The sequence below is a fragment of the Strix uralensis genome, chromosome 18 (assembly GCF_047716275.1).
Source record: "Strix uralensis isolate ZFMK-TIS-50842 chromosome 18, bStrUra1, whole genome shotgun sequence".
NCBI classification, from domain to species: Eukaryota; Metazoa; Chordata; class Aves; order Strigiformes; family Strigidae; genus Strix; species Strix uralensis.
In genome coordinates, this window is record NC_133989.1 from 11,203,235 (window position 1) to 11,230,217 (window position 26,983).

The 26,983-nt window shown below is 54.2% G+C and overlaps 2 protein-coding genes across 4 annotated transcripts; both read left to right on the top strand.

The window, feature by feature from the left end:
* Nucleotides 1–8,074: 8,074 nt before the first annotated feature.
* Nucleotides 8,075–13,889, top strand: CCN5 (cellular communication network factor 5). Of its 2 annotated transcripts, XM_074888245.1 has the most exons (5): nt 8,075–8,358; nt 10,755–10,971; nt 11,593–11,844; nt 12,052–12,245; nt 12,787–13,889. In XM_074888245.1, the coding sequence occupies exons 1-5, from the start codon at nt 8,299–8,301 to the stop codon at nt 12,808–12,810; spliced, it is 747 nt and encodes a 248-aa protein (XP_074744346.1). In that variant the 5' UTR covers nt 8,075–8,298; the 3' UTR covers nt 12,811–13,889. The 2 variants fall into 2 exon arrangements, with proteins under 2 accessions (XP_074744346.1, XP_074744345.1); XM_074888244.1 differs by lacking the exon at nt 12,787–13,889 and having other exon boundaries at nt 12,052–12,309.
* Nucleotides 13,890–17,939: 4,050 nt separating this feature from the next.
* LOC141951662 (P2Y purinoceptor 1-like) lies at nt 17,940–20,631 on the top strand. 2 transcript variants are annotated; one of them, XR_012631422.1, is made up of 2 exons: nt 17,940–19,533; nt 20,360–20,631. XR_012631422.1 is itself a non-coding variant. In XM_074888202.1 (2 exons), exon 1 carries the CDS (start codon nt 18,262–18,264, stop codon nt 19,300–19,302), a length of 1,041 nt encoding a protein of 346 aa, XP_074744303.1. In that variant the 5' UTR covers nt 17,940–18,261; the 3' UTR covers nt 19,303; nt 19,395–20,631. The 2 variants fall into 2 exon arrangements, 1 of the variants encoding a protein (XP_074744303.1); XM_074888202.1 differs by having other exon boundaries at nt 17,940–19,303; nt 19,395–20,631.
* The last annotated feature ends 6,352 nt before the right edge of the window (nt 20,632–26,983 follow it).

Here is a 26,983-nt window from a genome sequence, read left to right on the forward strand (position 1 = left end):
GGAATAAAGGATGCCCTGCAATGCCCAGTAGAGCCCAACTCATCCCAGTTCCCAGCATGGCTGAGGGCAGGAGGCAGTCCTGCTGCAGCTCCACCACAAGCCGCTGGGCTTTTTCCCAGGGTGGCGGCGATGGCCGCGGGCGGGAGCCTTGCTCTGGTGACCCCCCGGCAGGGGCTCCTGTTATTTTTCGCCTGGGGCTGCAGGGATCTGGGCTGCTGTCAAGGCACACATGGTTTCACAACACAGCCCTGCCCACCTCACCGAGATGTCTCTGCAGATGGTCCGGGAGGTCTGTGGCCAGCTCAGCGGGGCAGCGATGCTCTGTGATGCTGGGCGGGCTCCTCTCGCCCCACGTTGTCCAAGCTCTCAGAGGGAGCTCACCAGCAGCCTCCTTGGAGGAGCCGTTCCTGGTGGTGCGGTTGGAGCCAGGGAGGTGTCAATCTCCATGCCAGAAACAGAACTGGACCAGTTATGCAAGCAGAAAAGGCGATTCGTGGCAAAGGGAACCGGCCCAGAATGAGCAGATGCTAATCCAGAACCTGACACATCCCAGTGAGTCACAAGTCACGGACTGGCTTTTCTTTTTTTTCCCCTTTCCTAAGAAAATCATCAAAAAACTTTAGTCAGAAAAGGAAAAACTTCTAGAACAGTCTCCCTTCCCAGGGCCAGGAGGTCTGTGGGTGCAGGGACCCTACAAAGGCAGGGCTTGCACAGCTGAAAACCAACAATCCCATTAAACAAGAATCAGGAAGTTTTCCTGCAACAGCTAATTAAGCATCTCATGGGAGAAAGGTGAGGTGGCTGCAGAGCAGCAGCATCAGGTGGTGGCTGTAACTTGCAGCCTCACTCTGGCAGGTAAAGATGGAGCTGTCACCACAGAAGGTGGAGACATCACTTTGTCTGATGGGCAGCAGCAGCTTGGAGCCTGTAGAGCAGCTCAGGTGGGAAGGTGAAGCACTGACTACCCCATCTCCCCATGCCCCGGGGTGCCTGGGCACAGGTAGCTCCCAGCCCAGGGGCTCCATTCATCTTCTCTTCCTATTTCTGCCTCTCTGCTATTGTGGTGTCTGGGGATGCTCTCCTGAGAAGAAGCCTGGGTGGTGGTAGACTTTCATGGTGGGGTTTTCCAGTCTCCTTGGGGAACAGCGGGACAAAAATGAGACTGTCACAGCCCTTCTCCTTCTCTTTCCCCACCACATCCAGGAAACCACTAGTTCATGGGAATCCCCCGTGCCCCAGGACACTGTCCCCCAGCCTTCGCTTGCTTTCTCAGGAGGAAATTCCTGCCACCTCCAGGTGACTGCAGGCACCAGCTACATGGGGACTTGCTTCAGGGGATCTCCCAGACTGCTTCCTCCTTCTGATCTGCTTTTATGGGCACAGTTCCCCAAGACACAGCCCTGCCCTCAAGGAGGAAGCATCTCTCCTGTGCAGATTGGCACCATACTTGACACGGATCGGGCTCAGCCAGCATGAGGTCTGAGGACACTCTCCCCTCTAGCTCTATCCCTGTGGTCCTGCAGGTCTCCAGCCCCTCCCAGCCCCACAGTGCCCACACAGAGCCCCTGTCGTGGCTGCACTGGGTGCCAGCCCACCAAAATGCCCCCCCACCGTGGCTGTAAAGGGCCAGTCTTGGCTCTTGCTTTGTGGTCAGAGCAGAAAAGAAGCCCAGCCAAGCAGGCTGGTTGCTTTTAATTAGACTCCGGCCTGCATGAGGCAACTGCCTCCCTGTTCCTTCGTGGGGGATTCTCCTTAGGGGCCATCAGTTTGCAATTAGCAAGTCACCACTCTCCCACCTCCCACGGCAGCAGGTCACCCTGCCCCGTGGGCAGCCTGACAGCCAGGCAAGAGCACGCTTAGCCAAACACCTTTTACAAATCATTCTGCATAGTTCGCATTCTCGGACGGTTTATGAGCGTTTTAGCTCCTCATATTGATCAGGGCTGGAGCCGAAGTAATTACGTTCATCAGAAATAATTTCCTCTGATTTTGAGTCATATTTGAGTTGGTGCCCACCTCCTCCGCTCGCCCCTTGACATAGGCAGCTCTCTTTGCTTGCTGGTACATACTTTCCAGGCGACATCGTTGCTTTCATAACCATAGTGAGACCAAGAGCTTTGTTTTTCTCAACTGGATCCCACACACACACACACTGAAGGTTTCAGTCGTGTCTTTATTGACTTGGCTGGGGATGTGGACAAGAGGAGGTGGTTTATATGAAGTGCATGCTTGGGAGATGTCTCTAGATGTCTCTGGCATCAGGAAGGGGCAGAGGCTGGGGGCCTGGGACCTGTCTGCACATCACTGGCCTCAGCCTTTCTAGTCTTGCTCAGGAGATGGAGAGCAAGCCCAGCCCTTGCTTTATTCCCTAGGGTAGAGGTAAGAAGAGGGACTCACCCCCAAAGTATTTGCTGCAAGCCCTGGGGAGTAGCAGCAAGTCCCCTTGCCAACTGCTTTTGTGTGATGACCAGTCATTTGGGTTTTTTAAGTGCTGAGTGTGAACGAATCACTGGTGCAAGACAGGTGAACTGGCAGCTCTTCAGTTGCCCCCAGACCAGCTGACTGCGCTGAGCCCTGCTAATGTGCCCAACATCTAAGATGAAAGCCCTTTCCCTGCACAAGCCAGACTCCTGCCAATTAACAAGGATGCTGCACAAGGGCTTTGGGAAGGTCCCAGCAACAACCAGGAGTTTGCAAGGAGGCTGTGCAGAGCATCCACTGGAGATATACCAGCTGAGGAGGGTTATCTTTGCCCCAGGTCACTGTCCCCTCCCCAGCACCATCCTGTCCCAACACCGTCACCCTCCCTTCCCTGCACATAGTCCCAGCATCCTGGATCCACCAGTGCCCTGAGCTGCTCCGGCTCGCAGTGCTCCTGCTGATGGCAAGCCAAGGCCAGCCCTGGGGATGTGAAGGGCTGTGACATTTGGGAACAGACACAACCTGTGTCACCCAAACCTCTCCCAGCACCACCTGCTCCCCAGGCACAGCACTAGCTCTGTGCCAGTGCAGCACTTGCATTCCCAAAGGTCCTCCCAGAGTCACAGAAAACAGGGCTGGAAGGAAACACAGACATCACCTAAGCTCTCCCTGACAGCTGCAAATACAAGGTGAGTTTGGCAAGACCTAAAAGCATCACTGGCTGTACCTTAGTGCATGCCTCAATTTACAGCTTATTTGATGGTGCAAGGGACATGGCAGCTGCTTGTGACCACATAGCATACTTGAGCAAGACAAGAACTGAAGGAAAAACACTCTATTTTAGTCTGAAACCACAAGAAAAACAGAGATAGTCAAAAAGAACAAGCAATTTGATCAGGAAACATGACTTAGCCATGCAGCTCCATGGAAAAAACCAAGGGCCTGTCAGTAACCACAGAAGGTCAGGATCTGGGGTTTATATCTTGTCTGAAAGACAAAATGTTTAGTGAGATTTTTTAAAATAAGTTTATGTTTGATGATGTTTGATACCAAAAATAGACTCTCAGAGGATCGTAATATTTGATACGTGTTGATTTCTGACACTGTTTTCCAAATAATAATGGAAAGACTCATCTGGCTGAAGTTTCCAGGCTTTGTTTTACAAAAGTCTTGTTCTTTCAGTTATCTGAATGTTTAACTTAGGGGGACAATTATGAATTGCTCTTGTCTGGACTGCAGAAAAAAAAAAAATAATAATCACACAGAATTACTGCCCAGGATTTGATATGTCTATTAAGAAAAAACGTCCTTTTTCAACAGCTGATACAAGGCTGGGCTGTACTAATCAGACGCCCCTCAGTCTGAATGATGAGATCTCGCTATTGTTTTGGCTAAGCAAGCCCTTTCTTGGTTGTGATAGTCCGTTTGCTCCCCATGTAATCGCTCATCTTCCTCTTGGCAACGTCAGACTCTGAGACCAGAACCAGCACTGAGTCCCATTTATCAATGCTTCTTTCTAATGAAACCTACTTAAAAATGCCTGGAAAATGGTGAAGCATCAAGTGTCTCCACCACCACGCACAGCTCCCCACCCAAAAGACCCTTTCTCCTTTGGAGAGGGCAATGTGCGGCTGTTGCTCGCTCCCTCGCTGGCCTTGCTGTGGCAGCTGGGAGTTTGGAGGGGTCAGCTGGTCCCAGATGAAGCCGAGGTTTTCTGATGTAGTTGCCTGACCATCAGAAATTGGATGGCAGCCCTGAATTCTTTTCTCACAAGTCACTTGGACAGGCACCAGATGGTAAATACTTTCAGTCTCTCCTAGCCTGGGTCTGGGGTGGAAGCAGTGACCTCAAGGTAAAAGATTGCCTGGCCCGTCCCTTGTCCCTCGGGGTGACCAGTCCTCCCAGCCGGGCTCCACTCTCCAGTTAAGGTGTGAGAACCAGAGGGAATAAAAATGGCCAGACATTGATGGAAATGGCCATCACCACCTCTCTCTGCTCTTGCTATTTGAAACTGGAGCTGGATTCATTCTGGGTAGGAAACAACTTTCCCATCCTGCCAAAAACAAAGGTATTTCAAAGTTTCCCAAAGCCGGGGTGTTTCCAGGAGTCTCATGAAAAACAGCCGGCAGCCACCCCAAAGTGTCCAACAGCTGAGGGAGACCTGAGACGTCTCCTTTTCAGCTCAGGGCTCTTGGCTTCTCCAAGCTGGTTGTCTGTCCAGCTTTCCCACCAGTGCTGTCCACACTCCATGGACAGCCCTGCTCCCCTGCAGCGAGAATTTGAGCCAGGAGTGCCCAAAAGCAAAGGGAACATCCTCCCCACCAAGGTAGGGAGCTGGGCTCACTCTAGACCCATGATTTCACTGTTGATATGAAGAGGAACAGACCCAGCAAGGACCCAGGACAGCCTAGGTGCTCCCCCGCAGAGATGGATGTCCAGACCTGGTCTGACTTCAGCCAGCTCTAGGAAGGGTGTTCAACACAGGGCAAAAAAGAAGGGGAGTCTCAGGCAAAGGAAAGGGATGGAGGGAGATATATGGTCTATATCCATCACAGGTGGATGTAATTTCAGCTGAGCAGGGTGCGCAAATGAGTGCAGTGTTATTCACGATGGCACATTAAATGGCACAGATATGAAAAAACCAGCTGTCTAAAATGTAAATTCATTGGGTCAGTTCCTTCATTTCTATAGAAACAGCAGAGCTTGCCAGCGGCTAACTCAAAGGAGATGTATTCAGATTCCTGTATCAACTATTTTCTTGCACAACAGACCACAAAAAAACCCCCCAACAAACCTACAACCCCAAAAACTCCTGACAATAATACCATGGAAACTGCAAGGCACAACATATGGACTTAATTACTATCTCTGAAATCACACGTATGGTACAGAACACGTACGGGGTACGTGCTCCAGAGGGGAAGGGTAATAGCTGAGTATTTATAAAATGAACTGCTAATGTGCTGCTCTCCTGGGGCTTTGCAAATCAAAACCTGCACAAGGGCTGTATCTCTTTGCTGGGCTCTGCCCGCAGTCCTGGCCCCCCTGGCATGGTGGCCTGGGTGGGCACATGGGACCTGGAGAGCCAGGACAAGGAAACTCTAGCCCCGGTCACCCACGGAAAAGCCTCCTCAGGAAGGCAGGATCATGGTGGACTTTGTAGGTGGCCTCCAGCCTACTTCAGCAAGGTACCACCAGGGACTGCCAATGCTATCTGAAGCGTGGGCAGCTGGCCAGGCATGGGATGGTGGGTTTGGCCCCTGTTTGGCTGCTTGACTCCGTGCTGCAGCTCTCTATCACCACCTGAGCTCTGTTGGCTTCCTGGTGATGTCAAACCAACACAGCATGTCACCTTACTGCAGTGACATCACTGTGATATCAGCTGGGGGGAGCAGGAAGCAATGTCCCCTCTTGTCCCAGGCTGAGGGAGAGGGTAAAGAAGGGGTCCCCACCCCAAAGAGCCAAACCTGTACCCAGGAGAGGGCAGGCAGGGAGGGAGGGGTTAATCACCAGTGGGGTCCCCTGGGCAGCCCTGAGCCCCAGCCTCCCTGGAGGGTGCCCCACTGCCCCCCGAGGCCCCATGAACGGGGCTGTTGGCTGCTCCCAGAGCTGCTTACTGAGGGTGATGAGAGATTTTTATTTCCCTTACCATCACTGTCACCTGATTTCTAACTGGGAAATGAAGTCATGCCCATTAATCAGGAGCCCCTAACAAACACAAGCCTGGAATAATTAATTGATCTTGCTGTCCCCCTGTGGCAAGGCTGGCTCAGTGCTTTGGCTGCTCTCGAGCTGTTGCTGACAGAAGCACCGCAGCCGCCTCCGGGACGCCTGGCTGAGCTGCAGCATCTGAAACACGGCGGCCGGTGCAAGGGCACCGGCTACGGGGAGCAGAGGAGAAAGCAGCAGCATGAGATGTGGCTCCAGCCTTCGGTATTGAACTTCCTGGCTTGTGAGCACGGGTCGGTAGGGCCTGAACCCCTCTGCTAGCAAGGACGGAGCAATGTGTGGTCCTCACACCTCCCCTGCGATGGGCAGTGTTGCTCCTGGGCAGGGTTTGGGTGATGCAGGGATCTGGGGCTCCTCCACGAGGAGCAGAGACTCCAGCGCTCCGATTAGTGACAGCAGCCTTTGGAAGGTGGCCTGGTATTTCCACAAGCTGCCATGACCTCGTTAACAGGCTGATTGCAGCTAATGAAGCAAAACCAAAGCGGAGAATCAGGGTGGTAACAGGAGAGCTCTGACTGCACGCTCCTCCCTGCCGGGTTCTGCCCTCCCTGCTCCATGCTCTGGCTTCCAGGCTATGGCAAGTGGCGGTGCTGAGGTCAGGATTGCTGCTCAGGTGACTGAGGACCTGTTTTGCAAGAACAAAAGCAAAAGGAAGGGAGAAAAGGGTGGAGGGAGGGATGAGGCATTACTCCTAGTTGCATAGTTTCAGTGCTCTGTTTATACAGCACCCAGCCCCTCCTGCATGTTTGCCAACATATAATATATGATACACAGCAGCAGTTCTTGTCCTACCTGCAAAGCACAGAGAGTCTGTGTGCAGCCAGGATCCATCCCTCAGGCCAGGGCAGAGGCAGTGCTCCTGGCCCCCAGACCATGTCCTGCAGGCAAGGGGGGTGCAGAGAGGAGCCAGGGAGAGCCGCGGGGCATCCCTCATCCTTCTGTGAGCTCAGGCCTTTCCTTCAAGCTCTGCATGCCCAAATTCCCCTTCTTACACCTTGTGATAAGATCTGGGGGATGGGAATGTGGAGAAGGGGCTCAGTTTCCTGTAGGTCTTGAGATGTTTGTTTTTTTCTTTCCAAAGAGTCAGGCTTGACTGCCCAGACACAGTGGCTGCAAGGAAAACTTGCAAGGGCAAACCAAAAAGCAGTAAAGCATTGGGAGGCAAATCTGAGCGCCTGCTCCTCTTCCCTGAAATTGGATTTTAAATTCTTGTGATCAGTTAAGCAGGTCATAATTTTTCAGGAGCTGAATTGGGGTTTACAAGGCTTGAAATCAGCCGTGCTTCTGCAAGGGCCAGACTGCAGCCCTCTCTGCACCACATACCCGGGGCAATGATGTGTATCCAACCCCAGCGCCCCAGCAGCCGCAGGCCCACACAGGACAGGGGATGCTGCGGCAGCACCACCACCACAGCAAATCCCTTTCCTCTTCTTGTTGTGCCAAAAGAAACGGAGAGGGAAGCACACCTCTACTGCCTGGAGAGCTTGCCTGGCGAACTGCTGCAACCTCAGTTGCTGGCAAGTCAGACACTGTCCGCAGCGATGGAGGGACAGGATCCTGACTTTGACTTCAGGGCTCTGTACAGTGCAGGCAACTCACCCCTCTCCCACAGCCTGCCATGCACTGTGCTCAGCTTAAAATATAGGGGTGGGTCCCCCGCTCCTGCTCAGTCATGGCAATGTCCCAGAGCAGATGGTGGCAGGGACAGCCCCGCCAAACCCTTCAAAACCCAGGAGGAAGACACCAGCTCTGTCTGGGCTGATCTTGATCGTTAGGAAGAGGAATGGACCTCCCCTCCTGGTCACGACTAGCAGCAAGGAGCCAGTTCACCCCACCAGCCTGGCACCCCAGCCCCTCTCCCGTCCCTTCCCTTCACTCGCTGTCTCAGTGGACAGCACATTCTCACCTTGAGGGGAGTGGAAATGGCAGCTGGAATGTGGGCTGGAAAAGAAAAGTAAAAAAAAAAAAAGAAAATCTTGAGGCTTGTCCAAACCTACTCGTGTTTATATTGGAGCCTGTGAGTGACATCAGAGCAGGGAGAGTATAAACACCAGCAGGACCTACTTGGGGCTTTAAAACCTGCGAACACTCCGCTGCCTCCAAACTGCCTGGGGGGTGATGTGCTGAAGTAGCAGAGGGGAGAGCAGCATGAGGCTCCAGCTGGAGAAGCAGCTCCTCTTCCTCTCCTTCCTCTGCATCCTCTCAAAGGTAAGGGAGACGGGGCCCTGGGGCAGCTTTAGCCTTACTGGGGGAAGCACCCAGTCCTTGAATGTGAGATACAGGGAGGACTGGGGTGTTACAACGAGCCCTGTGGCTAACACCAGCTGGCAGACAAGCCACAGGGGCAGAGCTATGCTTGGGAGAGACATTTGCAATTAAACAGCAAGGTCTTAACGTTCATGGGCCAAAGACGTCTGGTGTGCAAGTCCAGGGAGTGCACAGGAATGACAGCAATGCACTCTGTTTGCTTGCCCCGTCCCTGCAGCGCTGCCGGGGCTGTGGTATGTGTCCCTGCGAGCGAGGGAGCGAGCAGCAGCTCCGTGGTAGCGGCTCCTGCAGACTCCTTGGTCCTTGCCCAGGCTCCTGGGGCAGGGGGCCAAGCAGCGAGCATTACTCAGCTCTCCCCCCCTCCCCGGGATGCTCATGCAAAGCCAATGCCTCTGACAGGATTTGAGTTGTTGTAGGGATTTTTTTTTTCCTCTTGGACTCTTGTGTGAAAATAGTTGCCTGCGCAAAGAACGGGAAAGTTGAAAAGTTTGGGGTATCTCAACTCCAAGTTTTTCTAATTGCTACTTGAATCCCAAGGCAGACATTCTGCGAGCAGGGACATCGTGGCAGCATCGTGCCTATTTGACTCCTTTCCCAGGCAGTTAAGATCTCTGATAGGAGCCACATTGTCATCTAAAGACAAGTTAATTACAAGGAGCAGAGGGAAATGGATTAATGGAGTTGACTTGGCTAATCTTTCTAAAGCATTGATTTGTAATAGCAACCTCTGAAAGATGAAAAATGCCCTTGGCTGCCTGGGTAAGCTGTGATGGAGAAATGACTCCTGCCCCAGGCTCTCATGAGTGCCTGGAGAATCACCAAGGGCCCTCGTGTGTCCAGCCCAAACCTGTCCACCTCAGCCAGTCCTTCGGTCCCTGCTGCGAGTCTCTCTCTGGTTTCTGCCACACTGATAGTGCTGCTCACGGATAAAACTAGAACAAGACCCAGACTGCTCAGCCCATTTTGGATATATTTTATCTCCTGGCACTGAGATTTCTACAGGCCCATAAAAACCATCTGAACTGCTGCAAATGGGGAATAGATAGCACACCAGTACCCACCTTCTCTGTTTAACTGGTCATGCCAGACCTGATTCTACTGGGAGAAACTGAAAGAGAAAGAAAAATGATACCTAAAATCCACATGGTCCAGCTGAACCCACTGTCTCAGCAGACACACCTGTATCTGGACCAGCACAGGGATGAGTTTTTTGGTTGCAGGTTTGCTGAACCGCTGCCTGCGCTGCACGTGCTGGCCATGCAGCAAGCAGAGCATGTGTGGTGCTGAGCAGCAGGGTGCTGGAGGGTGGCTCAGAGCTGCTACGTGGGGCTCACATGTGTTGTCAGGCCAGTACTGGCAAAGAATTCACTTCCAAACTGCAGAGCCAACTCACTTGTCTTCAGGCTCTATATGCAACAGCCCTGTCAGGTACAGCATGATGGGAGCACAAGGGCTGCCTGCAAAAGCTGTTCGTGGCAGGGTAATTGTGCAAGCAGAATGAGCCGTGGATATAAACACTTACCTGCCCGGGTGAACTCCTGCAGGCGCATCCCTGGCAAACAATTGGCTGAGCAGGCAAACCACTGTGGTGCACAGCCCTGCTGAAGTGATTACTCCATCTAGCTAGGAGGGGAAATGTAGCTCCCAGTCCTCGAAAACATGCCTATCTCAGGGCTCCTCACCCAGCGGGCCCGGCCAGACAGAGGATGCTGCAGGCAGGGGCAGGCAGAGGAGGCAGCTGGACCGGGAAGGAAAGCAGTGAGGTTTGCTTGGCTTCAGTTCCCCTGCTGCCAATGTGATGCCCTGTTTCTTGGCATGAACAAGAGCTGTTAAGACTGTTCAGAGTGAGGTGCTCTGTCCTCACCATGTGCTTTCAGCCCCTGCAGAGCCACAGCTCCAGCTGGGCACAACCCGCTGCCTGGGAAGCAGGCATGGGGGCAGGCTGCTTTCCCTCCCTCCCGCTGGGCTGCTCCAGGCAGCGTGTGGCTGCCTCCAGAGCTGCCAGCCCCATTAAATAACCACCGCTACCTGCGATGTTTGCCTTGCAGCTCCATCTTCCTCCTGTGTGTTAAGAGCAGTGGTGCATTTAAGTCCCCATCCTGCAGAATGCTGAGCATCCCTGATTCTCCCTGGTTTTCCATAGGCATACATCACACTGTGCCCTAAGGGGACAGTAGCTTTCCAGGCTGCTTCACCATATTCCCATGGATTCACAGAGCCTTCCTCCACCGAGAAGCTGCCCCCATGATTGGGACCCCTGTGGCTGTCCCAGTGAAATAGCAGACATTAGCCAAAACACAACCTGAATGAAATCAGTGATGGCTTTGCCTCCACAGGTGTGTGCCCAGCTGTGCCGGAGACCATGCTACTGCCCCTGGGTGCCACCCCGCTGTCCCCGCGGGTCTCCCCTGGTCCTGGATGGCTGCGGCTGCTGTAAGATCTGCGCCCGGCGCCTGGGAGAGCCCTGTGACTTCCTCCATGTCTGCGACCAGAGCCAGGGCCTCGTCTGTGACTACAGCATGGCACCCGCGGGGACAGGAGCCACCTGCAACTGTGAGCACAGGGGTGCCTGCTCCCCCCCGGGGATGCCCCCGTGCCCACACCCCAGCTCCAGTCAGGGCCCCGGCCAGCACCAGACATCCCACAGAACTTTCAGGGAAGTGGTTAAGGCTCCAAGAGCAGCTTTATTGAGGCTGATGCATGCAGCTTGGCCGCGGGGCTGTGCTGCAGCTCCAGCCAGCTCCCATGCTATTTACCGACCGAGGATTCAGGGTGGTTTGAACAGGAATGGACATGGGGGTCCTGGGGATGCTGCAGTCACCTTGCCGGGGCTGCAGTCAGAGGGTCTTGCAGAGAAATCTCAGAGGAACTTTATCTAGCCTGAAAGCCCTGAAAGACAGGGTCAGAGCTGAAGGGCAGTGAGTTTCTCACCAACTGATGAGCTGTTGTTTTGAAAAAACAGAGAGATGAAGAGAGGAGGTAAGGAAAGGCAGGAGGTTGGGCAATGCACGCGCTGCTGCAAACCCATCTCTGCCCCACACAACTCTTAGTCACTGCTGTTGCCCCCCCCGTTCAGTCCCTTCGTGCCAGCCCCTCACTTTCCCCCAGCAGTCGCCTCTTCCATCCGCATCTCTCAGTCACTTTGTCCCTAACGGGCTCCCCCGTCACTTGCAGTTGAAGACAACGAGGAGGGCTGCGAGGTGAACGGACGGGTCTATCGAGACGGGGAGGTTTTCCAGCCCAGCTGCAAACTCCAGTGCCGCTGCCTGGATGGGGGCTTCACCTGCATCCCGCTCTGCCAGGAGGATGTCCGGTTGCCCACTCCGGACTGTCCCTACCCACGGCGCGTGGAGGTCCCAGGGAAGTGCTGCCCTGAGTGGATCTGCGAAGCCCGGGACCAACACCTCCTCCGGGATGCTGGGGCAGGTAAGATGCAGGACATGCCAGTGAGGGGATGCCCACACAGGGCATCCATCTAGGGATGGTCCCTTCATCCCAGACCGTGAACATCAGCAGGAGACACCTCACTGCACATTTCTGAGCTGTGCAGGGCTATGCCCGCAGCACCCACAGGGCACGCTGTACAACGCCTGGCTCCAACCACATTTTTTCCCCTCATCTCTTTTCATCCAGCCCCCAGGGCAGCGTCCCCACCACTGCCGTACCCCTGCCAGGAGTGGAGCACGGAGTGGAGTGCCTGCTCGGTCACCTGTGGCGTGGGCTTTTCTGCCCGCGTCTCCAACCAGAACCGCTACTGCAGGCTGGAGACTCAGAGGCGGCTCTGCATGGCCAGGCCCTGCCCGGCTCTGCCAGTGGCATCCCTGGCGGTAAGTGAGGGCCTCAGTGAAGCTGGTGCCTCTGGGCAACAAGTTTGACCAAGAAAGGGAAACACCAGCCAAGGTGAGCCATGGGACCCCCGATTACGGGTGGGCACCCCATCAGCCCTCCTCAGCCATGAGCTGACCGTGTCTCAGGGACAGATAGTTCATCTCCTGAAACTTCACTTGGAAAACAGCTGATGGCAGGTACAGACCTGAATTTTGGGGTCTCTGGATGTCTGAATCCAAGAGCATTGTGGATCCCACATAACCCTGAGCCACACAGGTGAGCTCAACCTGCCCCTATGGCCAGAGATACATTTGCAGCTCCTCCTGGCTCCCTGGGTACACTGAGAGGTGGCTCTGTCACCCCTTTCATTACCCTGGCACAGCACCAGTGCAGGCACAGTGCGAAACTGCCTTGCTTGCATGCAGCCAGCGCATTCTGGGGCCAGGCACCTGCACTGCCACATGCCCCTGCTCCCTAGACATGGGGGACATGCCACCACCCCGCTCCATCTCCCCATCACTCTCTACTCTGCCTTTCCAGAGGGGAAAAGGAGGTCGCTTGTAGCTGTGCCCACCCTGGTTGCATCCCGGAGACAACACCTCATCCCGGCAAAGAGTCTGGCACAAGCCCACAGCACTGTGGTTTTGGTGGAGATGGAGGATGTGTCCCTGGAAAACTGGGGAAGAACTGATGGACTTTGGCTGCAAAGGAGGGTTGAAATAGAGAACACGATCCCCGTGTCACCCAGCACCTGCCCCAGGGTTACTGGGCAGCATCCCTGAGTTTCTTAGGCCGAACGAAATGGGGAAGCCCTGCCTCAAGTGTGAACCCCCCCAAGAAACCAGGAATTGGTCCTTTCCTGGATCAGTGGGGCTTTTGGAGAGGTGATGCTGCTCTTCCACCACGTCACGCACGCAGCTTTGCTCTGCGGGGACTGCGAGAGAGACCATCTCCAGCACCTGGAAGCCCAAATGGCTAGGGGGAACTCTCACGCCCTGGCCCCCGGGGAAGGAGCAGGTACATCATGCATGAGCTCAGCCATGCCACGATATCCACCCCACAATCCAGCAGCCGCCTTCCTGGGCATGGGCAGAGACGTCCTCCTGATGGCAGCTCTAATTCACCTTCCCCGCATCTCTCCAGAATAAACACGAACCTTCCTGCTCCGCCTGGCCTCCTCCTCTCCAAAGCACTGGCGGTTTGGCAGGGCTTCGGCGAGCGAGGAGCTCAGACGCAGGAGACACCGTTCTGCAGCACCAGACATAATCCCTGCCATCCAAGCACATACCCCATGACCCAAGGCCAAAAGAAAAGCAGAAAAAAGAGAAAACAAATTGCAAAGATGAGCCGGGGCCGTCTCCCCACGGGCTGGAACTGCTCCAGCTATGCAAGAGTTGGCACAGGAGAGCTTCTCAGCAGCTCTGCCTTTACTTTCTCACAGCGATAATCCTTCTGGGTGACTGAAAAATGAAACCCAAATGCCCTCTAATGGCCTCACACAAGTGTGCAGAGGGAATGTGCATTCCACAGCGGGGCGAGAAGGGCAACTGGAAAGGAGCAGAGGTTTAGGTGACGTGTCCAGGTGAGATATGGACAGTTTAGATGTGTATTTGTGGAACTGAAAATAAAGATGTGCTCATCTAGGTGTGGAGCTTGTCTGGGCCTGTCTGTGTGGGGTGAGCCCCGCTCCGGTGAGCCCCCGGGAGTCCTGCTGCTCAGGGCCAGCTCGGCTGCTGCAGGAAAGGCTGACCCAGGACAGGGCAGCTTGGAGGCAGCTCAGTTCAGGCTGCTTAGAATAAGAAAATAGAAAAAAAAAAAGTGAATCAAAGCACTGAAAACATTATTATAGTGTATTATAGCCTGGGTTAAATTCTCCCCCTTTGCTTTTACCCAGCTGTAAGCTCCATCAGCTCTGCTGATGGGACCAACCCTGGCCATGGCGGTGCCAGGGTCCCCATGCGCTGCCGGGGTGCGCGGCAGAGCACAGCACGGTGCTGGCTGTGTTACTGCTGGTCTACAGCCCCAGGCACAGACCAGGCCATGCCTCTTCTCAGCCTCCCAAAAAACAAAGCCCAAACTCTTCCCCCTGTAACGCATCTCTCCTCCCGCCAGCCCCACACCTCCTCCACTCACCCTGGACCAGGATTTCCCTGGCATCATGTCACCATCATCACCAGCTGATTGACCTCCTGACCCAGGGTAATGTGGTACCGGGGCAGATTTGAGGTTGCAGGGGCAAAAGGCTGAATGGCAGAGGGAGATCCCTGCTCCTGTCCGGGGGAAAGCCTCCCCACAAGCAGCAGGAAAGGCAGCAGGGCCAAGGCAGTTGCTCACCTGCACCCTGGCCCCTGCAAGTGCTGAAAATAAAATTAAAGTCAAAGATGTTTTTCAGTCACCTCTTGGGGGGAAAAAAGTAAATAAAAAAGAACTCACTGCTCACGCAGTAAAACATTGCTTACAAAGAGAATTATTTACTGTCATCATCTGGCGCTCTGCCCAAATACAAATCATTAATTCAGTTTGATACAGGGGCCGTGGTGAACCTCTGGGAGGTGGCAAATTGCAGAATGAACATGGCCTGGGCTGCAACTTTAGTTGACTTTTTTCACCTCTGCGATGGCCATGCCAAAAGAGCAGTGACACGAGGCTCATGTAGACTTTAAAACCACAATGTTCCTCAACTGACATGGATTAGACAAGTTCTGTGTACTGAAAATCCTGCTTTAAAGCCAATTCTTGTTTGAGCGTGCTGGGACATGGCCACCAAGGCCGGGTGAGCTGCCGGCAGGGAGTGCTGCCACGGCTCTCACCCCCTCCCAAATCCTGCCCAGCCACCTCTGAGTGATGGTAAAAATCAAAAGGTCACTTTTTAAGCATCAACCTGCAATTTTCATCTCAAACAGAAATGACTCAATGCACCTCTGCTATAATTTTTCTTTTTTTTCCCTGCAAAATGTCATTTCTCCCTGATTCACCGAGCAGAAAACATCTAAATAATGAATTAATGAATCCAAATAAATCAGAGTTATTTTTCCCTAAGAATACAGGGAAATCAACTCTTGCAATTTGATTGCCAGTCTCATGATATTTGCTGTTCCCGCTAAAGCCCCGCTACCCTGGAAACATGTGGTTGTTCGAGGATCACGTTTATTGTAGCCTCTGATGCAGCGGGTCCTGGGCTTTGCCTGCTCTTGTCAGGCAGTAGTGTGTGTGCCATGCACAGATTATCTGTAAAGATTAAAAAAATCTTTACAAACCAGAAGACAACTCACCCCTGTCCTCAAGGCATACTGCCACATCTGCACACATAAATGGCATGGGATTTGACAACCATATTCCTGAACCAGTGGTGAGCAACAGATCACAGCTCATTTCAGCGCAATCGCACGCAGCAGCTGAAGGAGAACCTGTGCACTACTGCATGAGTAAACAACACTCATCAGAATTTTTTTCCAAGCCATTCTCATGACTGATGATTTTTAAATGCGTGGAGTGGGCTGAGAAAGGGCTGAATGAGTCCCTCATTAAAAGCTATACATTTTCAGATACCTCCCTGAGCACAGGAGCGCAGTGCTCAGTTAAAAAAAAAAAGTAGACCAAGGCCTCTTTTTGCTGTTGGTGAAGAGACTTGAACTGGTTTCCTGAAAGCCCATCTCTCAGGTTACGTGTTTGCGACCCGCAGGAGCGATCCCAGCCCTGTGCTCTTGCACTGCCCTGGACGCGCTGGCAGCAGCAACGCTGCCGGGTGCTGGAGCCGGGCACCGGAGAGGAGCATCCTGACATGGGATTCTTGGGCAGAGCTGGGTGGTAGCATCTCTATTGCGAGTGAAATCATGGATCAAGTGAACACCTTAAACACACACGAGGCAGGAACGGAAGAGGAGCCATGATGCTGTGTGTGTGCCTCCAGCAAGTCCAGGGAGCAGGAGATATGGAGGGCATGGGGCTGCAGGCAGGCACGGACACTGCTCCCCGTGCCCTCCCCTGCTCCTGTCTTCCTGTGGCAGGAGGCACCCAGCCCCAAGCCTTCATTCTGGGGACAAAGAAAGTTTTGCCCACACTGCTGAGAGCAGCTTGTGACCCTTCCCATGATTACAGCAGTCCTCCCAGCCAGCTGCTGTCTCTGCCTCAGTTTCCCCAATGGTTGATGGTCTGGGACAAAGGGGACTGCTCCCAGTTTGTTCCTCTCATTTCACTGCAAGCCTGCCCCTCCATAAAGTTGCTCTGCAAGTGCCACCCCAACCCCAGGCTGCAGGAGCAGCTGAAATGCATGGAGCAGAGCAGGATGGAGTACTGCTTTCTTGAGGGGTGAACCCCCATGGACCCCCTCCTCTGCTGCTGCTACTCCAGGAGCACAAACCCACCAGAGACTCTGCAAACCTCAAAAAAGCCACATCCTCACCCCATGGAAACAGCTTTTAAATTCAATTCTCAGGGCACACCTGTGGTGGCTGGATTTTATCACCTAGGGGGGAAATAACATCAAGCCTTTCCCATCGTTTATCTGCTCCAGCAATCACTTTTTGGAGTCAACACACTGATATTCACAACAAGCAGCTACCACCACCCCGTGTGCCTGACCTGTGGTGCCCGAGCATAGTCCAGCAGAGATGTTTGATTGCTCCCAAGGAAGAAAGGGCAGTCGGGATGGCTCAGCAGGACTCACCCCCCCATTCCCTGCTGGCAGATGAGATACTATTCTCTTCCCACTCCTTGCCCTAGATCAAGTTCCAGGAAAGCAGTTGGCCATTGCCCTTCCTGGACCCAACCCTTCACCTGAAGTTGTTTTGCCAAGGTCATTTTCTTATGGCTTGCCAGGGTAAACCTTCTCCCTTCTGATTGCTGGCCTGTTTACTCCTGCGCCTGGAGATAAAGTTATTTCTGGCCTCGTATATGTAGCAGCAGCTGCTCAGCAATGCAAACAGGGGCTGGCTTTCCTTGGGGGTCCTCTTTGGGATCGCAGTTCTAGCTCTTGCCCCAACCTCACAGTATCTGGGTGTCTTCTGCGTGACATTCCCTGGGACAGGGAAGGTAGGAGAGGAGGGTCACAGCCTGTCTCACATTTCCTCCTGGCATGGGTCAAAGCCTCTCAAAGGAGGAGGAGGAGGAAAGAGGATTTTTCTGTTTGGGGAGGGACATAGGAGGAGGCAGGGAGAGAGGTCGTTGCTGTGTGCTGTAGGGAAGGTGCAGCCATTCGGCGGGGAGCGGGGCTCCCTGCTGCCTGCACTGGGGGCAGACAGCCTGGCAGGCCTGGGCCCACTGGCACTGCCTGCGGCACCGCTGCCTGCTGCAGCAGGGCTGGCAGCACCAGCCCCTGGAAAGCTGCCGGGCTCTGCCTTACTCTGCTCCCCATCCTTCTGGGTGGACAGCCCAGTGTGAGCAGTGCGGCCAGGAGAAAGGCCGTCAGGAGTGGAAGTGAGGGGCATGGGGTGCAGGCTTCCAGCCCCTGCTCTGGAGGGATGGGGGGCTTCTCCTCACTCCAAGTGGGACAGAGCAGAAGCAGGCTGAAAGCTTTGGCCGCCGTCATCAGACATCTTCCACCCACTCCGAGGCAGTGCTCCTCTTTCGCCTCCCTGCTCCCTTCCTCCCGCTGCCTCCAGGCACGCACAGCGTCTGAAATAGCCGGGGCCCTGCGTGTCCCCGGCGCCTGGCTCAAAATATCTCAAGTGGGCTGGCAGCAGGCGCCGAGGGAGCAGCAGAAGCCGCCGGACACCAAGGCTCTCCGCTGAGGCGACCCTCGCCACATCCTCCCCCCACTCCAGGGGAGAGCCCTGCACCCCAAACCCCCCGGCTGGGGCCCGGCCAGAGCAGGGAGGTGAGGGCAGCCCCAGCCTGTGCCAGGGTACGTGGTGGCTGCCAGGGCTGGCTCTGGGCAGGGCGCTGCGGGTGCCGCCCCGCCCCTGCCACGGGTGACAGCCACCACTTTGCCGGGCAGCGGCACCTCCGAGCACAGCCACAACCAGCACCGCCCCGGGAGCAGCCACCCCACCGTGGGCAGGGCTGCCGCAGCACCCCATGGCCATGGAGACTCTTGGCCCATGGCGCAGCAACAGCAGCAGGGCGCTGTGCCCTGTGGATGACGCCTTCGCCCAGCGCTTCTTGCCCGCTGTCTACCTGGCGGTGATCCCCCTGGGGCTGGCGGGGAACGGGCTGGGGCTGTGGCACCTCTGCACCGGACCCCGGCGGGGTGCCCGCCATCCCCTTGGCTTGCTGGTGGGCAACCTGAGCCTGGCCGACCTGCTGTACGTCAGCACGCTGCCCTTCCTCGTCAGCTACTACCTGCGGGGCAGAGTCTGGCTCTTCGGGCACAGCTGGTGCCGGATCACCCGGGGCCTCTTCCACCTCAACCTCTACGCCAGCATCGGCTTCCTCACCTGCATCAGCGTCCTCCGCTACCTGGGCATCGTGCACCCGCTGAAGGCATGGGGCAGGTACCAGGGGGCAACCTCTTCGGTGTGGCTCAGCGTGATGGTCTGGGTGTGGGTCATTGCGCAGGTAGCTCCCGATTTTGCTTTCAGCAAGATGGATGATATGGGGACACGGTGCCACGACACGACGGGGCACGAGAACCTGGGTGCTTACTTGCCATACACTGCAGCCATCACCATGACTGGGTTCATCATCCCGTTCCTCATCATCATCGGATGCTACTGCCACGTCGTGGTGGTGCTCTGCAGGAATGACACCGTGGACCTCAGTCTCAGGAGAAGAAGCATCAGACTGGTGATTCTCGTGATGGTCCTCTTCTCCATCTGCTTCCTTCCCTACCACATCTTCAGAAACCTCAACTTGTTATCTCGAGGCTGGCAGCTGCAAGGGTCCTGCACACAGGCTTTAAAGAACATCTATGTTTCCTACCAGGTGACCCGGGGCCTGGCCAGCTTCAACAGCGCCCTCAACCCCCTGCTCTATGTGATGACCAGCGAAGACTGCATGTCACGTATGAGGACCATCCGCCAAAGAGTCAGCCAGTCCCTGCAGTCCACCTCTAGTAAGGCGGATGAGAAGAAGGTGAGCATCATTCTTTGTGAGGAGGAAGCTTCTGATGAGCTCTGAGGTACCCAGCACCCCCCTCCAAATGCACCACTTCAGTTTGCGCTTGGTCCCTTCTTGGGAGCAGCCCCCCCACTTTGATGCCTGGTTTGCAGAGAGATAGTGACTGCAGCATCACTGGCTCCAATCTCACACAAGACAGACAGGACTGCCTGAATCAGAGAGCAACTGGGACCAGGTTTTAGAGCAAAGCTACTCAACCCAGCCATTTTGCCTACAGTATGCCTGGAGATGGTAAGAGAAGAACATTGCGTTAACTCCAGTCCTGCAGTGGTCTGAGCGGGTTAACATCCCGCTGGCTCCCTGGCTGCTCATTGAGCTCCTCAATGAGTGAGGGATGGGGGTGAATGATGCCTTGTTCCCCCCTGCTGCATCCCCTCTCCCCCACTGGACATGGGTTTGAGACAGGATTCCCTCCTTCACCTAAGGAGAGGGCACCCGTAATTAACTACCTGCATAGCAGGACAGCTGAGAGGGTGAATTTTTGCAGGGGGGGGAAGTGGTTTGGAAATGGAAATATTTAAAACCTGATATTTTTATGAATATATGACTAAGCTCTGCCAGTTCCTGAGTTAGTTGTTCCTGGGTGACTGAGCTGCTTCAGGCTCTGTGTTATCCTCTACTGCCCACCTCCTTCACAGAAGAAAAAAGAATTTCAGCATTACTCACTCTCTTTTGGAAGAGCATATAGCAGACAACAACAAATTGGCATTTTAAAGTTTCTGAAGGCTGTTGGTTGGGGGTTTTTTTGCCAGGCAAATGACTGCAGTAGCCTGAACCGCTGCTTTCAGCAGGTAAATCCCAGGAGAGTTTTGATATCTTCAGGTGGGTGGCTGCATCTTACTCTTGCATCCAGCCTTGTGAAGGCATTAGACATGTCTATTAAAAATAAGACATGCAAAAAAAGAGAAGCAATGCTGTTTTGAAGGCAAGATTCAATGGTGAGGGCAGTCCATCTGTTGTCGCCAGGGGGGGACCGTGGGGATCTCTGCTTCGGAGGAAGCAGAGACTCCTGAGTGGCATTTTGGGTTTTGCTTTTCATGTTTCCCACCATGAACAGCTTGAACGTTTCGGTTCTTGTGAAAGGAGCAATGTGATTTGCAACAGCAGATCTTGCAGCTCCGCTGAAGGAAGTGGATCGTGAGTTAAAATCAGCCCGTTCTGGGAAAGTGCTGACCCACGGACGCTGTGCTCTTTGGACCAAAGCCTGATGTTTATCACATTCAGCTGCTCCTCGCATGGACCCACCTTTGCTGCTGCCGGAGGGAGCCGCGGCTGGCTTTCAGACTGAGTTAATGTATCTAAAGTGCAAATAAACACCTAATGCTTTCACTTGTGAGTCGTCTGGCTTCTTTTAAAGCTTTATAGGAACACGGGAGCCAGCTGGCCTGCGGGCTGAAGCAGGGGCCCGCCTGCTCCAGGGAGCGGTGACAAGTTTCCCAGGGCTCTGCAGACAGGGAGCTGCCGGGAGCGCTGCCTGCCTGCCTGCGTGGCGAGACTGCAGGCAGCTGGTACAGGGCATCGCTGGGCCAGGCGTGCACTACGGTGGGTCCCCAGAGTCTGCTCAGCACCTGGCAGGGGTCCAGCAAAGCCCTGAAACTTTCAGTTCCCACCTTGTCCAGAGGAAACCCAAAGACAAAGCTTAAATTCCCAAATGAGACATTCTGTCTCTGTAGTAGGGAAGATCTTTGAGACATTAGAAGCAGGTCTGGCCTCTGCTGCTTGCACACACTCCCCAGATCAGGGCTTCTCCAGTGCTCTGAACTCTTCTCCTTTCCTGAAAAAATACCCATACCTCCAAAAGCTGCCCAGCTGTGTTCATACATGGATCCCATCCAAGGTGCTACAGCTTTCCACAGAACCACCTTTGGCTCCCCACAGCCCATGGGAGATGGTTTGAAATAAAGCATCACTGCACCCCTGGGAGGGAGTGCTGTGTAGGAAGTGCCAGCAAACTCTGCTCTCACCCCCTGCATCGCTGTGCCCAACTCTGTCTTCTCCAGTGCCACCTCATGTCATAGATAATGATGATTTAAAGATCTGTATCCTGAGAAGCATCTCTGAGCCCCGGGTACAGTTGCAGCCATAAATCTGCTCATTTTTCTGTGTTCTGCATCTGTCAAATCAGCAAAAGCCATTAAGGATCTGTGTGTTGGGCTGATGCCCCTGAGATACTGGGATTTTTTTTGTATCTCTTGTTTTGCAGTCCCCTTGATCCTCAAACAATAGTGCTTTCCCCCTATGCATTAAAGGGATGAGCTCCTTCCCTTTATTAGCTGTATGTGTAATTAAGGGCCAATTACTGGCATGTGAGCCTGCTTGGTTGGCTTTTGCAGGAAAGCTGCCTCCTCCCTCCAGTCCTCGCTGTCAAGAGAGGCTCCTTTCGGCTGCTCTCTGCAGGATACTGCAGGTGCATGGTCACTGCTGGGGACCTGCCCAAAGTGTGTGGGCATCACTGACCTCTCAAAATCTCCCCAGTGCTCTTTATCCCCTGGGACCAGAGGGGTGGGATTGTCCCTGGAGCAACCAGCACGGGCAGCTGTTTCTCTGTGCCAGTCCCCACTGGTGGCACAGAGAGGGGAGGACACAGGGCATGTTTGGGAGTGGGTGAGGGGACAGAGAAGGTGGGGAGCTGCCATATTCCTTCTTCTCCTTCTCCCAGAAGCTCTGCCAGCCATTGGCAGGGCCATGCACAAGCATTTGCTGCTGGCAGGAGGGGGTCAGTGCCCACCAGAGTTGGTGCGCTGTGGTTGCACCCTGAACCGGGCGTCAGCCTCAGTTCCTGGCTGGCAGGAGCACAGGGAGAAGACCTGAGCGGGCTGTGGCAGTGCCTGGGTCAGCACCCACCCGCTTGAGGGCTGGCTTTGCATGAGGTCCTTTCCCTCCGCTGCAGAGACCTCCCAGCACGGTCAGGTTCCTCACCTCACGTCACAGGGTGAGATGGCTCTGCAGGAAGAAATAAATTAATTTCACCTCTTTTGGGCTCCTGGCTTAAGATGTTTGGAATGTTCCTCTTTCCGTCCCTTGGCTAGCTGTTGTTGGGCTTGAAGATGCCTAAAATCAGGTGAGAGGAATCCCACCTGTACTGTGCTTTTCCCACAGACTCTCTGGCACAGCGAAGCAGAGCAATGAACTTGTCTGCAAATCCAACCCAAACGCAGATTTTTAACTCCCTTACCCAGATTAGACCCAACCAACAAACCAAACATGGTGGGAACTTTCCTGCTGACATTAATCGGATTGGGATCAAAATTGTAAATTTGGCAGCATTTCTTGCTTCATTGAATAAACCCCTCTTGGCTGAGGATTTGTTGCACACACAGTCAAGATTTGTTATGTTAAAGAGAACTTTTGAGCTGACAGCCCAGGAAAGCCATTCAGGCAGAATTAACAGGCACACATGCAGATGCACAGATGTACAGCACTTTCTTTCCTTAAAATGCAAAACTGTTTTTCTTGGCATGCAAAACACTCTACAAGGAGAAAATATCGCTATCTGCAGCAGCTAAGTGCATAGGACTCAATCTGTTCAATTCTTTATTTCACTTCGCACAGGTTTCTAAAAACAGTCATGTTTCCAGGGTCTTTGTGTTTCCAAGAGGCATCCAGCAAAGCAAGGGGGTGAGAGGCTCCTGTAGGCAAGCGGTGGAGTGAACAGTGAGTGCTGCAGGACCTGCAAAGACTGCTTCAGTTCAGCAAAATGATGGCCAGGCCTTGTTTAACAGCTGTCGGCTGCAGAGCTACAAGGTGTAAGCCCGCTGGAGTAGGAGGATTTGCCCCCACGGTGAACAGAGAGTTCACGGTGTGTGATACATGGCCTCTGCCTGAAATCAGGCACTGCCCAAGCTGCCCACCTCACTTCAGGGGGGTTGGTATGGCTATTAGAGCCCTGTTTGCTGAACAAGTGTGGGTTGGCTGCCCTGTGCTGAAAACATGGGCTTACACATTTATGTCAGAGATTTCCACAGCCTGGGGGAGTGGGAGCTGCTGCTCGGACAAGGCCTGGGGGTGCTGGGGACATCACTGTGGGACTGAGATGGTGCACAGGGATCCGCCATGCAAACAGGGCATCTCCATCACGTGGGAGCCCCCAGGCCCAGGCCGAGGTGGCACATGTGAAGCCGGAGGAGAAGCAGCGTGAGCAGGAGGCTCCTGCAGGTCTCGCCTCCTGTTACGCTGGGCACCAGGCAGCAGGACTTTGTAGTGCATCTTTTACGGCGTGGTGGGAGGCTGCAGTGCGCACACAAAAAGGGATGAGTCACTCAGGTCACTAATGAAAGGTCACAGTATCCTCAGATTCAGCGAGAAGCATTTATTTCTTCAGCAAAACAATTTCATTGCTAAAGTACCTTTGGCTACAGGGACAACAGACCTGACAGGTTATCTTATTTACCAAGGATATCGATCAGACTGGGGAAGGAATAGTAGATAAAATTACTCCAGGTGACTTGAGAAAAAATGGTAAATATACCAGGGACTGGGTGCCACTGGTGAAGATTTTAATAAAAGAGAAAAGTCTGAGTCTTTGTCTATGCTATGCATAGTGTTTTGGCATCTGGGAGACCAACAGCTTGTGAAGAAGAGCAAATCACATAAATAGAATAACAGTTAGCATGACTGTGTGAGGCCATCAGTCTAATATTATTCCTGCAGTGCACGCAGTTATAAATAGGTGATGCCGTGTAGCATGGGACCTGGGGAGAGCCAGAGCTAAGGAATGCACTTGCAGCTTGGCGGCAGCAGCACTGTGCAGCTTGCAGCTGTGACACGCATTTGTATGTGCGTTACAGAGCGACTGCGGCTGCACCCTGCAGGCAGGGATTTGTCCTGGAGGACTTGGTGAGCCCAGGCTTACTAGAGGTGTGCCACGTTTCAGACCATCCCTCTAAATATCCCCCAGCAGCCAGCCCTCCGCGCACCTTGCCATCAGTTCTGCTCGTTGCTTGAGGCAGGGGTCAGCACAGAGGGCAGGGCATCGAGAGACCCCCGGGAGCTGCTCTGTGCACCATGACCTGCACTGCCTTCTCAGCAACCTGGGAGGAGACTATAGTTTGAATTTTGCCCAACACATCCACTCTGCCCTGACCAGGAGATGCTCAGGTCAGATCGGGCTCCCTGAAGAGCCCTTTGTGCCAGAGCACAGCCCAGCCAGTGGGAAATTCTTCTGCTTGTTTGGGTTCATGGGCAAAATGTTTACCCTAAGGAGCATCAGGAATCTCCCAGGCTTCTTAGAGGCACCACAGCTCCTCCTTGGAGAGGCTGCTTCCATGCTGTGCAGAGTACCTCCAAGACAGGAGACAGATTGACTCCATCCTGGCTGCCTTTGCTCTGATGTGGAGGTGCTGCTCAGCAGAGGTGGGGGAGAAACGTGCACCACAGCTCCCAGTCAGCCCAGACCATCCTGCAACACCACTGTGCCTCCGGTCCAGGCCATTTAGGGTGAGAAGGTCCCATGGCAATGGGAAGCTGCTGGGGCAGAGGAGAGCTCAGGGGTAGGTTTGTTAGTGGTGATACCAAGAGCCAAGCACTCTCACTGAATGAAGTGTTACTTGGTTGTGGAGGCAAAAATCCCCCTAAAACAGAGTGTGCAATGCTGGGATGGCAACGCAGTGCTGTGCTGAGAGCCCAGAGGAGCTGGGGATGCAGAGAGCCCTTAGGATGCAGCTCATCCGGGTGCCTGGGGCTGTCCAAGACCCCAGAGGGTCTGCAGTACCCAGCAGGAGATGCTGCAGCCTCCCCAGGGCTGCTGGGGGAAAGCACCTTTCTGTGTGCACCTTTCAAAGCAGAACCAACAGTCCCATCACTACAGCCACCTCCCCACTGCACTGAGCTGTAAGGTAGGGAAGAGCTCTGGCAGGTTTGCTCCAGGGCCAGCTGCAGAAGAGAGAGACCAGCAGCACAAGGTGCACAGTGAAGGAGAGGGGCCCTGTGAGCTGGAATGTTAGGGAGAAGTCTGTTTTAACCCACCTGTCCATAAGGATGAGCATGAGCCATCTCTCCATGGCTGGATTTTGTGGCCACAGCTGGTGGTGGGTCAGTGCCTCTTCCCCCTCCTTGCCAGGTCTCATTTCATAACTCCTCGTCCCCAGATTTACTGCCAGTAGCTCTAGTTAGCTCCAATGGGAGCAAACCCAGCAGCACAGAAGGCAAGACGAGGGTTTATTTTCCTTTCCAGTGCCGCATGGGTGAGGAGCAGAGGGTGGTTCAGGGATGAACCTGAGTAGCAGACTCAGCCTGGGAGTACGGGGCAGCATCCTCTCCCAGAGGCACAGCACAGGGATGAGCGATGGACCTGCAGTGGCACCAGCACCTGCAGATCCCAGGCTGGGGGCCAGTGCGCAGCCCTCAATCATCGCAGAAAGGGGACCTGTCACACGCGGTTCCCAAGCCAGAAACCCAAAAATGGCCATGTCCTGAGTCTGCAACCTGGCCCTGCGTGAGGTGCCCTGGGGGGATACCCAGATGAGCATCACCTCAGCACCTCAGCTCCCACCCCAAGACACTCAAACAAGGGACCTAAAAGTTAACTAAATATTTCAGAACCCAGAGGAGCCTCTGGTTTATTTTCCCATTTAGCTCAGGTGGCTTGCCTGCCTCCAGAAAAGCCTAATGTTAATTTGATTCCCTAGAACTGATTCATGGCAGATCTGGCGTCCTGATGCCCGGAACAGCTGTGACTCCTGTGCTGCCATTTGCTCTGCCCCAGGGACACCACACAGCCCCCAAGCGTGGCTGGAAAGAGAGGGCCAGGGCTGGAGCAGGGGACAAACAGCTGGGCCAGGCGCACACAGGAACATCTTTGCATTTGCAATTCAGAGAGGATGTGTCTCATCTCCCCAATTAATCCTTCCAGAGAAAAGCCTGGAGAGAAGCAGCTGGAAAATCTCTGCATATAAACAAGACTTAGTAAAATCTGCAATTTTGAGGTGGAGGAAGAAATATGTCCTCAACATGGTGCTTTCACCACAAGAGAAAACAAATATTTTAATTTTGTTATAATCATACCCCACCGGGAATCTGCCGTGCTCTCAGGCATGGCACAGCTGGGAGCGTTTTCACAGGGCATTTCACAGCTCCCTCGGCTGGGAAATCGCTTGTGGCCCCAAAGCCGGAGCCGCTCCTGGCCAGTGGAGTCTGGCGGCTGGGACCAGCCTGTGGAGCATCGCCAGCAGGGAAAGAAAAATGCATCTTGGTGGAATCAAACACTGCATTGAAATAAGTTGGTGCCTGGCTGGGAAGCTCACTCAGCATCTCAGTGCCAGTTTCCTGAGCTTCAGAGGCAGAACAGGAAAGGACATCTTGAGTTTTACTGATAAATGCCCTTTTCCCCCATTGAAGTGCTGGGGCCAATTTGTTTCCTACCAGGTTATTTTTAGCATCGAAACAAGCCATTTGCTGTAAACTGTCTGCCTGGGAAGCGAAGCCCGGGGGCGGCAGACAGGGCTGCTGCAGCTTCCACGCCACGAGGTCACTGCCCTGGCTGTCGGCACGGCCAAATCTCACCGGGAGCACGGCGCAGCGGGCCGGTGGGACGGGAGCCCCCACCGTTCCTCCCTCAAGCTCACCCAGGCAGGCACACACACACGCTGCCTTCTGCCCCTGACAGCCTGTGGTGCCCTGTGGTGGCACCCGCCGCCCCGCGGCTGCCCCGTGGGAAGGAGGGTGCCAGGGGACCCGAGGACGT